A 13,049-nucleotide genomic window follows, 5' to 3' on the forward strand; every position below is an offset into this window, starting at 1 on the left:
ATAAACCAATATAAATATTATATACATATATCTTTAAAATTAGTGATAAGAGACACTTTGGTCGCAGATCAGAGAGGAAATAAGTAAATAGAAAAGTTGAAAACCTAAAACTCATGCTATTCTTATTACTTTATTTTCTCATAATTATTTTTTGATGTTTCCCTTTACTGTAAGCACTAGATGAGGAGCCAGGAAGCCAGGATTCTAGACGCAGCCATATCACCTTCTACACATTGCCTCATCTCAGACAGATTCCTTTACTTCTCTGGCGCTTGGTTTCCTGATCTCTAAAATGAAAGGATTTTCAAATAGGTTCCGCAGGATATAGCAGAGATGCTTCAAGGGCCACTCTGGAAGATGAAGAGAGGCCTCCTGCCAACCTTTCCCCTTCAGACAGAGCAGCTTCGCTTTTATTTGTATTATAAGTTGGGGCTGTTACAAGATTTTTTTTTTTTTTCACAAAAGGATTCTGTCACTTTTTAAAAGTTTGAAAATCACTGAGCTAAATGTTCCATAAGGGCCTATCCAGCTCAGAAAACCATTTTCATAGCTGTAGAATGGGGATAACAATAATTCCTTCTCTTAGGTTTCTGAGGGGTAAACAAGAGATTACATGTAGAACAGGGCATAGAAAGTAGGAAGCATTGAGTGTGTTAGCCGTTAGTCTCTCTGCCACCCCTTCCCCCAGCAGGTCCCACACAACTAAGACTGCATTTCTGTATACTTCAGAATATGAAATGATGGCCTGAAAAATTGCCTGATCCATCTGCTTTATATCAACAACACCATAAAAATGTCTTGGGCATGTTCTCTGTGAATTTTTAATATAGTTTATTTCTAGTTTTTGTACTTTGCCTTTTTCTCTCACAATTGAGTTTTCTTCTTTCGTATCAGATTTTTAAAATAATTATGATAATGCATTTTTGAAAGTTAATGTGTTGGTGTGTTCCAGACTTGTCAGCTCGTGGGAAAGTGACATCAGCGTCCACCCGCTAACCCTGCCCTCTGCAACCTGCTTGGAGCTGCTGTTGATATTATCAAAGAGTAATGCCAATCTGCCTTCATCCCTTCGCCATATGAATTCCTTTCAGGTGAGCAATGGCTTCTTTTCTAGGCTGTGATTTCTCAGTTTTACTTGGAATTATTTTTCAAGGATCCTGTCTTTCACAGGAGATAGCCCGTGGAATTCCCCAGTTTCAAATCATAACAAGCATAATGCATGTATTGCTTTGTCTATCTGTTTTTTGTTTGTTTGTTTGTTTTTTGGAGGCAGAGACTCTCTCTGTTGCCCAGGCTGGAGTGAAGTGGTGTAATCTCGGCTCACTGCAGCCTCCGCCTCCCAGGTTTAAGCAATTCTCATGCCTCAGCCTCCCGAGTAGCTGGGACTACAGGTGCATGCCACCGCACCTGGCTACATTTTTGTATTTTTAGTAGAGACAGGGTTTCATTGTGTTGCCCAGGCTGGTCTGGAACTCCTGAGCTCAGGCAATCCGCGTGCCTCAGCCTCCCAAAGTGCTGGGATTACTGGCGTGAGCCACCACATCAGGCCTTTGTCTATCTCTTTTTAAATAAATGAACAAACAGATGCTCAGAATTGACTAGGTAATTGTCTAGTTGTGGCAGAACTCACAGCTCTATAACTCCAGGCTTTGTTCTCCAGCTCCCATCTTGCCTCTGGGAAATGGCAAGAAGATCTGGTAGACACTTGTGAATGCCACCTCCCTTCTCCCAAGTTTGCAGGAGACCTGGGAATCTTAACCATTATTAGTGGCTTTGCTGCTGTTAGTCTGAAGTCAAATTGCCAAGTGGATGTTTAACAGGATTGGTCTATTTAACAGGGTTCTACTTTCTGAGCCATTTCCCTCTCTCTCCTTAGCCCTCCCTTATCACATCCCTACTGCCCTGGATATTTATTTGTTCTCCTAGTCTAACTCAGTTCTGCAAATGTAGACTGGCCAGCAAGATGACCAGCAGGAAGACCCCCCACCTCCCTCACAGTCAGCTAATTGTCAAATGAGTGTCCAGTGAGAATTAAATGTTAACTTGCAGCTTAAGTTGTGGCCCTATTACTGCTATATGTAATTGCACGTATCTGCGACTCTTGACAATGGGAAAATACGAGCCCTCGGATGCTGATTGGAATACAACATACGTTGCTGAGAAATAAATAAACATGGGTTGTTTCTACTTCTGAAGGGTTGTTAATGTATCCTAAGAAAACTTCAGGAGCATTGTATATTGCTTAGTACTTCTGTTATGTGGTAAAACAAGATGCGGATTTTCCTATGAATCATATCTCAAGAAATGGAGAGAAAAAAACTGCTCCAATCTTATTTACATTCCTCTCCTCTTGGAAATCTGTTACATGGATTGTCTCTGTGATGCTCTTCCTCTTTCCGAGCCTCAGGCACTCATAGAGTACAGTCTTTGGTCTTAGCATGCCTATTTATATTTGCTGCCTGTTGGTCAACTCCAATCCTGGTGTCTCAAAGGACCTTAAAGAACATCTTCTCATTTTGTAGGAGAGGAAATTGAGATCTGGAGCAATGGATTGAGTTGGCCGGGAAACACTCAGTGGGTCAGAGGCCAAACTGGACTCACTCACCAGGGTTACTCCATCTGCCACCAACTGCCCACTAAGGTCCTAGGGGTGGAGTGAGTGTGAGTGGTGGGTGGAGGCAGGTTATTAGATCTGCCTTGGAATGTCCACAGCCTCCCCTTATTTTGCAGTAGTTTGTATTTATTTGCAGTAGTTTGTATTTATTTTGTTTATTCATATATTGCCTTAAACCAGATATGATTTAAAATTCCGTATATCCATATTTCTTTAAGTTCTGCTCATGGGATTGAATAATGCCAAAGTTTGCATATTCCCACAAACGTTCATGGAGGGAGAGACAAGAAACTTCACAGTGGTTATCTTTGACAAGTGAAGCTGAAAAACAATAATTCTTTATTTCACTCCTTCCCACGTGTACTGTTTGAAATTTGCATGCCATGGGTGAGTGGGCAACAAGAGAAATGACTCTGACTTAAAGGATTTTACGGCATATTGGGGGAAATAGGTCAGTCATCCATGTATGATTTAACTTGAGAATAATCTTATTACAAAGTAGCCTCAACACAAGTCTTAAAGAAATTAAAGGTAAAAGAGTAATCTAAACCAAATATGGGAGGTTTGAGAGGAAGACCAATCTATATTTCTTGCCTGTGAGACCCAGGAGGCCTTGCCCCCTTTAAGGATGTCATCTCAATCTCATGGAAACACAGGTGCATGAAGCCTGGCCTGCAATTGGTGGCATTAGTGTGGTCTTAGCACCTTTAATTAGAGGAGCTCTTAGAGTGGTCTGAATGTTAATTACTCAATGCCCTTTTCTATTGGTGATTGTACTTCATGTGGTTTTAGTCCCTTTTCTGAATATTATTGTCAGAAACACACAATGCTTTTCCAGTGTCACAGATACAGAGAAACTTGGCAGAATCTTATGAGCTGGTTTGGTCCCTGCTGTCACCCCTGGAAAGATGTATTCTTTTTTTTTTTTTTCTTTTTTATTATAATACTTTAAGTTTTAGGGTACATGTGCACAATGTGCAGGTTTGTTACATATGTATCCATGTGCCATGTTGTTTTGCTGCACCCATTAACTCGTCATTTAGCATTAGGTGTATCTCCTAATGCTGTCCCTCCCCCCTCCCCCCACCCCACAACAGTCCCCAGAGTGTGATGTTCCCCTTCCTGTGTCCATGTATACTCATTGTTCAGTTGCCACCTGTGAGTGAGAACATGCAGTGTTTGGTTTTTTGTCCTTGTGATAGTTTACTGAGAATGATGGTTTCCAGTTTCATCCATGTCCCTACAAAGGACATGAACTCATCATTTTTTATGGCTGCATAGTATTCCATGGTGTATATGTGCCACATTTTCTTAATCCAGTCTATCGTTGTTGGACATTTGGGTTGGTTCCAAGTCTTTGCTATTGTGAATAGTGCCACAATAAACATATGTGTGCATGTGTCTTTATAGCAGCATGATTTATAGTCCTTTGGGTATATACCCAGTAATGGGATGGCTGGGTCAAATGGTATTTCTAGTTCGAGATCCCTGAGGAATCGCCACACTGACTTCCACAATGGTTGAACTAGTTCACAGTCCCACCAACAGTGTAAAAGTGTTCCTATTTCTCCACATCCTCTCCAGCCTGACTTCAAAGTATACTACAAGGCTACAGTAACCAAAACAGCATGGTACTGGTACCACAACAGAGACATAGATCAATGGAACAGAACAGAACCCTCAGAAATAATGCCGTATATCTACAACTATCTGATCTTTCACAAACCTGACAAAAACAAGCAATGGGAAAAGGATTCCCTATTTAATAAATGGTGCTGGGAAAACTGGCTAGCCATATGTAGAAAGCTGAAACCGGATCCCTTCCTTACACCTTATACAAAAATTAATTCAAGATGGATTAAAGACTTACATGTTAGACCTAAAACCATAAAAACCCTAGAAGAAAACCTAGGCAATACCATTGAAGACATAGGCATGGGCAAGGACTTCATGTCTAAAACACCAGAAGCAATGGCAACAAAAGCCAAAATTGACAAATGGGATCTAATTAAACTAAAGAGCTTTGCACAGCAAAAGAAACTACCATCAGAGTGAACAGGCAACCTACAAAATGGGAGAAAATTTTCACAACCTACTCATCTGACAAAGGGCTAATATCCAGAATCTACAATGAACTCAAACAAATTTACAAGAAAAAAACAAACAACCCCATCAAAAAGTGGGCAAAGGACATGAACAGACACTTCTCAAAAGAAGACATTTATGCAGCCAAAAAAATGCTCATCATCACTGGCCATCAGAGAAAATCAAATCATATCCACAATGAGATACCATCTCATACCAGTTAGAATGGCGATCATTAAAAAGTCAGGAAACAACAGGTGCTGGAAAGATGTATTCTTATAAGGAACATCCAGGAATCATCTTCCCTATCCAGGTCTTCACTCCAAAATGAAGGATCAGTGAAAATGGGAAAGTGTGTGTCAGGATTAGAAAGAGATGCTCTGCTTTTTCATCTTTGTACCACCCACTTCATCATTTATTATAATGGCAAGGAATGGGGCTTCTAATTTTGCCTGTGTTTAGGATTTTTTTTTAATTGGAAACTCACTTTCATGCACATTTTTTAAGAGCTGTATTGGCAAGAGCTATAAAATAGCAGAATGACACTTGTGAAAGTTATCTTTACATTTCCAATTCTCTTTTCTGGCTGAGTCACTGTGAGCAGTGCTTCTTTTTCTGTAAAGCTGTCATTTTAGGACTCACTTGGTGCTCCTGCTTGAGCTGTTATCACTGCTGAATCTCAAAAAGAAGAGTTTATCTTATTAATTAAAACAACATTATATGAAATTCTAACTTCTTAAATTACACTGTAACATTTCTCTCAGGCCAACAGGGACCTCTTTTGGTGTTTTTGTTATAAATATAGCTTCCACTCTGTTATAGTACCTTACTATTTCTAATGCGATTATAAGCCAACAAAATGTAGGATTTGATTGATATTCACTGACATATTGCTAAGCATATACTAAGTTGTTGCAGTGGCCCCAAGAAGATGGATGGACTTACCATTCCTTATCATGTCGCTTCCTGCTTAAAATTCTTCCATGGCATCCTGTTGCAATGAAAATAAAATCCAAACTCCTTATCTTGGCCAACAAGGCTGGGGAACATCTCGGCCCTGCCTCCCTTTCTGACCTCATCTCCAGCTCTCTCACTGTCACTCTGCTCCAGGCACACTGGCCCTATCTCCCTGTCCTTATCACGAGCTGGTTCTGGCTGTAGGACCTGTGGACTGGCTGTCTTCTCTGCTACTGGGAGAATACTCTGCACCAGGTCTTTGCATGGCCAGCTGCTTCTTGTCGTTCAGGTCTTGTTCAGGTATCCCCTCTGAGGAGAGGCTCAACCTGACCCCCCTTCTTCACATCACCATTACTCTGTAACCTTACCTTGTTTAATTTTCTTCATAGCACTTTGCACTATTTGATCTTGCTCATTTATTTGTTCGTCTTTTTCCTCTACTAAAATATGTGTTGACTGAATGAATGGGGGAATGTCTGTTTTTGTTCAATATTGTGCCAGCAGAACTTAGTATAGTGCCTGGATGTAGGAAGAAGTTAATAAATATTGGATGGCTGGCCAGATGGCTGGATGGGTGGATGAAGGCACAGTTAAAATACAGATGGACATAGCCATGTGACATTCTAGAAATCTAAAAGACTGAGCTGAGTTACACAGAGGTATGTACAGTATACACTCAGGGCAGAAGCAGCAGCCCTTTCTCTGCTGAGGCAGTGCTAGACTCAACAGATAAGGTCTGGATTTAAGATATGTCAACAAAGTTGAGCACAGATGGGTATCCACATTGAAACTGCAACCTGGTGTTTTGCACAAATGAGAAAAACTCAAAGAAGAGTTCAGCCCTTAGAGCTGGCAAGATTCAGATAAGCAAAGTGATCAATATATAGGATGGGACCCTCTGGGTACTGGAGACCACAGTATCACCGTAGGGAATATGGGAATGATGCCCAAGCTTTTGTGCCAGAAACCAAGGCAGTAGGCATTAGAGGTGCAGAGGTATCCTCTGGAGGAGTCAAGTTGCAGCCTGTTGACGTCATTGCCGTTGCTAGTTTATTTCACTCTGTGTGCTTCAGAACTCTGGGGTTAGGTGACACAAGGCCATTTCTATACCCATCTTGATGGGCAGCAACCAGCTCTTAACCTGAAGTCCTGCAATGGCAGCTTTAAATATAGGTAAGATGTCTGGAAGGTAGAACCTTAAAAGCAATCAGGTTGGAACCAGGACTGGGCAAGAGCTGCTGGTTTTAATGGCAACTATGTATTTTTCCTAGAATCCTGGCCTATTGGAGCTAGAAGGAATAACTAGTCTAATAATCTTATTTTTATAGATAAGGAAACACATACCCAAGAAGGTTAAGTTGATATTGGAGACTGAAATTCTGATTTCTTAGTTGTGCTTTTTGTGCTACAGAGAGTATGTTGACTTCTCTTTGGGTAGAGAGGGGGTTTTTCTATACTTAGCATTTCTCTGGCCAAAGTAGCTCACACCTGTAATACCAGCACTTTGGGGGCTGAAGCAGGAGGATCACTTGAGCCTAGGAGTTCAGGTCCACCTTGGGCAACATAATGAGATGCCATCTATGTAAAAAATTAAAAAATTAACAGATGTGCTGGCATATGCCTGTAGCTGCAGCTACTCAGAAGGCTGAAGTAGGAGGATTGCTTGAGCCCTGGAGGTCAATCCTGCAGTGAGCTATGATTGTGCCACTGCACTGCAGCTTGGGTGAGAGTGAGACTCTATCTCAAAAAAAAAAAAAAAATCAGATATTAATAATCAGATAATAATATACATTATAATAGCTAATTTTTTTTAGTTCTTTCTGTTTTCCAGGTACTGTTCTCAATGGTTTGTACTTAGTAGCTCATTTCATTTTCATGACACCTCCATGAGGAAGGTATATTATTATTTCAATTTTACAGGTGCAGAAACTGAGCACAGGTGCACAAGGTGCCCAAGCTCACACAGCTAATAAGTAGAGGAGCATGAGGTACAAGGCCTGGCTCCAGGACCCCTATTCTTAACCACTAAATAATGTTAACCTCTTTTAATAAGGTTGGTTAAACAAAGTTAGATGTTTTTAAGTGGCGTGACTTGTCAGCCCCTTGCGTGTGCTTAAGGGGTAGTGTGATCCTCCTAGTTGAGGAATATAGTAAACACTATTTCCCAAATGTACTTGATAGCAGGGAGACTTTCTCTAGGGGTATCTTATGGGATTAATATTTGCAGAACACAAATGGGGAGACACTGTTCTATCTCTAAAGACCCTTATGTACATTCTTAGTGGCAGCCTTTCTTACCTCCACAAGAAGTAGTGCTGCAGTTTTAGAGGCTGATTGTCAGGAGGATACCATCTCTTTCTTTTGAGACTAGATGGTTGTCCTTTTGGTCAGGGCCTCTTTGGTCAGAATGGCACAGTAGGAACAAGATCTGCCTTTGGCATTCCTTGGTACACACTGAATCAAGCCTGAGGCCCAGAAGTCCCCTGGCCGAGCATTGCTTTCCCACCCTGTAGCTGTTCCCAGTTCTATTTCAATTGGCACTCATCCACTCTGTACACTGCATACCAAAGTAGTAACGTGGCAAAGGGTTCTGCTGGTAGATTAAGCCCTCTGGCTAAACTCTGCCTCTCCCCTAACTTAAGGATTGACTCCCACTGAGAATGCTCCAGAAGAGTCTTCCTTGGAAAATATACCCAACTAGGATACGGAAGGAATGTTTCATAGCCCTGGTCCCTGAGTGGAGGAAACCCTTCCTATGTATTCCCACATCTTACCTCATTAATTCCAGCTCCAACCAGCTGCTCCAGGCTATCTAAATGGTATGGATAGAGTTTTTAAGGGCATAGAGCCCCAGGTTAATGACAGAATTCTAAACAATTTTAGATGTTTTCACAAACACTTGCCTTTTTCAGATCCTTGCAATTCCCATTTTATTTATTCTTAATTTTTATGGGTACATAGTAGGTATATATATTTATGGGTTACATGAGATATTTTGATACAGGCATACAATGCATAACAAGCACATGAGGGTAAATGTGGTATCTATCACCTCAAGCATTTATGCTTTGTGTTACAAGCAATCCACTTATACTTTTTTAGTTATTTTTAAATGTACAATTAAATTACTCGTTACTATAGTCATCCTGTTGTGCTAGCAAATATTAGATCTTATTTATTCTTCGTTTTTTTTTTTTTTTTTTAATCCATTAGTCATCCCCACTTCCCCCATCCCTCCACTACTCTTCCCAGCCTTTGGTAACCATCTTTCTACTCTCTATCTCCATGAATTCAGTTGTTTTAATGTTTAGATCCCACAAATAAGTGAGAACATGCAAAGTTTGTCTTTCTATGCCTGGCTTATTTCACTTAACATAATGACCTCCAGTTCCATCCATGTTGTTGCAGATGACAAGATCTCATTGAGTTGTATGGCTGACAAGTATTCCATTGTGTATATGTACCACATTTTCTTTATTCATTCATCTGTTGATGGACACTTACATTGCTTCCAAATCTTGGCTCTTGTAAATAGTTTTGCAATAAACATGGGAGTGCAGATATCTCTTTGATATACTGATTTCCTTTCTTTTGGGTACCTACCTAGGAGTGGGATTGCTGGATTGTGTGGTAGTTCTTGAACTCCTGACCTCAAGTGATCTGCCTGCCTCGGCCTCCCAAAGTGCTGGGATTACAGCTGTAAGCCACTGTGCCCACCCGGTAGTTCTATTTTTTGTTTTTTGAGGAACCTCCAAACTGTTCTTCATACTGGTTGTACTAATTTACATTCCCACCAACAGTGTATGAGAGTTCCCTTTTCTCCACATCCTTACCAGCATTTGTTAGCCTGTCTTTTGGATAAAAGCCAATTTAACTGGTGTGAGATGATATCCCATTATAGTTTTGATTTGCAGTTCTCTGATGATCAATGATGTTAAGCACCTTTTCATATACTTGTTTGCCAACTGTGTATATTCTTTTGAGAAATGTCTATTCATATCTTTTGCCCATTCTTTAATCAGTTGATTAGATATTTTCCTATAGAGTTGTTTGAGCTCCATATATATTCTGGTTATTAATCTCTTGTCAGATTGGTAGTGTGCAAATGTATCCTTCCATTCTGTGAGTTGTCTCTTCACTTTGTTGATTGTTTCCTTTGCTATGCAGAAACTTTTAACTTGATATGATCTCATTTGTCCCATTTTACTTTAGTTGCCTGTGCTTGTGGGATATTACTCAAGAAATCTTTGCCCAATTCGATGTCCGAGAGAGTTTCCCCAATGTTTTCTTACTGTAATTTTATAGTTTGAGGTCTTAGATTTAAGTATTTAATCCATTTTTATTTGATTTTTGTATATGGCTGAGATATGGGTCTAGTTTCATTCTTCTGCATATGGATATCCAGTTTTCTCAGAACCATTTATTGAAGAGACTGTCCTTCCCTCACTATATGTTCTTGGCACTTTTGTAAAAAATGAGTTCACTGTAGATGTCTGGATTTGTTTCTGGGTTCTCTATTCTATTCCATTGGTCTGTGTGTCTGGTTTTATGCCAGTAATGTGCTGTTTTGGTTATTATAGCTTTGTAGTATACTTTGAGGTGAGGTAATGTGATTCCTCCAGTTTTGTTCTTTTTACTCAGGATGGCTTTGGCTATTGTGGGTCTTTTATGGTTCCATATAACTTTTAAGATTTTTTTTTCTATTTCTGTGAAGAATGTCATTGTTTAGGTAGTGATTGCATTGAATCTGTAGATTGCTTTGAGTAGTGTGGACATTTTAACAATATTGATTGTTCCAGTCCATGAACATGGAATATCTTTCCATTTTTTTGTGTCTTCTTCAATTTCTTGCATCAATGTTTTATAGTTTTCATTGTAGAGATCTTTTATTTCCTCAGTTAAGTAAATTCCTAGTGATTTTACTCTGTTTGTAGCTATTGTAAATGGGATTACTTTTTAATTTATTTTTCAAATTGTTCTCTGTTGGCATATGGAAATCCTAGTGATTTTTGTATATTCATTTTGTCCCCTGCAACTTTACTGACTTTGTTTATCAATTCTAATAGTTTTTCATTGAAGTCTTTAGGTTTTTCTAAATATAAGATCATATCATCTGCCAACAAGGATAATTTGATTTATTCCTTTCCAGTTTAGATGGCTTTTATTTCTTTCTCTTGTCTGATTGCTGTAGCTAGGACTTCCGGTACTATGTTGAATAACAGTGGCAGTGGGCATCCTTGTCATGTTTCAGATCCTAGAGGAAAGAGTTTTAGTTTTTCCCCATTCAGTATGACACGAGCTATGGGTCTATCATATATGGCTTTTTTTATGTTGAGGTATGTTCCTTCTATACCCAGTTTTGTAATGGTTTTTATCATGAAGTGAGGTTGAATTTTTCCAGATGCATTTTTAGCACCACCATCAATTGAAATGTTTATATGGTTTTTGGCCTTCATTCTGTTGATAGGATATATCACACTGAGTGATTTGTATATTTTCAATCATCCTTGTACCCCTGTGATAAATCCTACTTGGCCATGAAGGAATATCTTTTTAATGTGTTATTGAATTCAGCTTGCTAGTATTTTATTGATGATTCTAAATCAATATTCTTTAGAGATAATTGGCTTATAGTTTTCTTTTTTTAATGTGTCTTTGTCTAGTTTTGGTATCAAGGTAATACTTCTGGCCTCCTATAATGAGTTTGGAGGTATTCCATTCTCTATTTTCCAGAATAGTTTGAGTAGAAGTGGTATTAGTTCTTCTTTAAATGTTTGGTAGAATTCGGCAGTGAAGCCATCAGGTCCTGGGCTTTTCTTTACTGGGGAACTTTTTATTATAGCTTCAATCTCATTTGGTCTGTTCAGGATTCTTTCATGGTTCAGTTTTGGTACATGGTATATGTCTATGAATTTATTCATTTCTTCTAGATTTTCCTATTTATTGGCATATAGCTGCTCATAGTAGCCACTAATGATCCTGTGAGTTTCTGCAGTATCAGTTGTAATTTCTCCTTTTTCATCTCTGATTTTATTTATTTTATTTATTTATTCTCTCATGTTTTCTTAGTTATTCTGGCTAAAGATTTGTCAATTTTGTTTGCCTCTTCAAAAAAACCAACATTTTGTTTCATCGATCTTTTGTATTGTTTTCTTCACTTCAATTTCATTTATCTCTGTTCTGATCTTTAGTATTTCTTTTCTTCTGCTAATTTTAAGTTTGGTTTGCTCTTGCTTTCCTAGTTCTTTAAGATGAATCATTAGGTTGTTTATTGAAGGTTTTTCTTCTGTTTTGATGTAGGCACTTATAGTTATAAACTTCCCTTCTAGAACTACTTTTGCTGTATTCCATAGGTTTTGGTACGTGTGTTTCCATTATCATTTGTTTCAAGAAATTTTTCAATGTACTTTTTAATGTCTTCATTGACCCACTGGTCCTTCAGGAACATATTGTCAATTTCCATGTATTCGTATAGTTTTCAAAATTCTTCTTGTTATTGATTTAAAGTTTTATTCCATTGTGGTCAGAGACAATGCTTGATGTTACTTCAATGTGTTTTGAGTGTTTTAAGACTTATTTTGTGACATAACATAAGGTCTGTCATTGAGAATGATCTGTGTGCTGAGAAGAATGTGCATTCCTCAGCACCATAAGATAGGGCAAGAAAAATAAAAGAAAAAAAATTAAAAATTAAAAAAATATGTATTCTACAACCATTGGATGAAATGTTCTGTAAGTATCTTTTAGGTTTATTTGGTCCATAGTGCAGATTAAGTTTGATGTTTCTTTTTCTGTTTTCTGTCTAGAATATCTGTTGAATGCTGAAAGTGGGGTGTTGAAGTCTCCAGTTATTATTTTATTGGAGTTCATTTCTTTCTTTAATAATATTTTCTTTACATATCTGAGTGCTTCAGTTTTGGGTGCACATATATTTACAATCATTATATCATTTGCCGAATGGACCCTTTATCATTATATAATGACCTTCTTTGTCTCATTGTATAGTTTTTGTCTTTAAATCTATTTTGGCTGATATAAGCCTAGCTACTTTGCTCTTTTTTGGTTTCCATTGACATAAAATATATTTTTCCATCTTTTTATTGGAGAGTTTACTTATATTCAGTGTTGCTATTGATAAGTAAAGACTTACTCCTGCCATTTTGTTATTTGTTTCCTGGTTGTTTTGTGGTCTTCTCTTCCTTCTTCCCTTCCTGTCTTGCTTTTTGTAAAGGTGATTTCCTCTGGTGGTATGATTTAATTTCTTGCTTTTTATTTTTTCTGTGCCTGTTGTATGATTTTTGATTTGAGGTTACCATGAGGTTTGCAAAAACTATCTTATAATTCATTATTTTAGGCTGATAACTAAACGCTGCTTGCATAAACAAACAAGCAA

The 13,049-nt window shown here is 38.4% G+C and overlaps 1 protein-coding gene across 5 annotated transcripts in view; it reads left to right on the forward strand.

Annotated features, from left to right (window-relative positions):
* Positions 1 to 13,049, forward strand: part of UBE3D (ubiquitin protein ligase E3D) — a 181,085-nt gene that overhangs the window by 100,748 nt on the left and 67,288 nt on the right. For all 5 annotated transcript variants that reach the window (XM_032152493.2, XM_058434914.1, XM_032152458.2 and 2 more), the window contains one exon: positions 953 to 1,091. In XM_032152493.2, coding sequence (XP_032008384.1) covers positions 953 to 1,091 — 139 coding nt within the window. The remainder of the gene's footprint in view (positions 1 to 952; positions 1,092 to 13,049) is intronic.

This window comes from Hylobates moloch, unplaced genomic scaffold (assembly GCF_009828535.3).
Source record: "Hylobates moloch isolate HMO894 unplaced genomic scaffold, HMol_V3 SCAFFOLD_2, whole genome shotgun sequence".
NCBI classification, from domain to species: Eukaryota; Metazoa; Chordata; class Mammalia; order Primates; family Hylobatidae; genus Hylobates; species Hylobates moloch.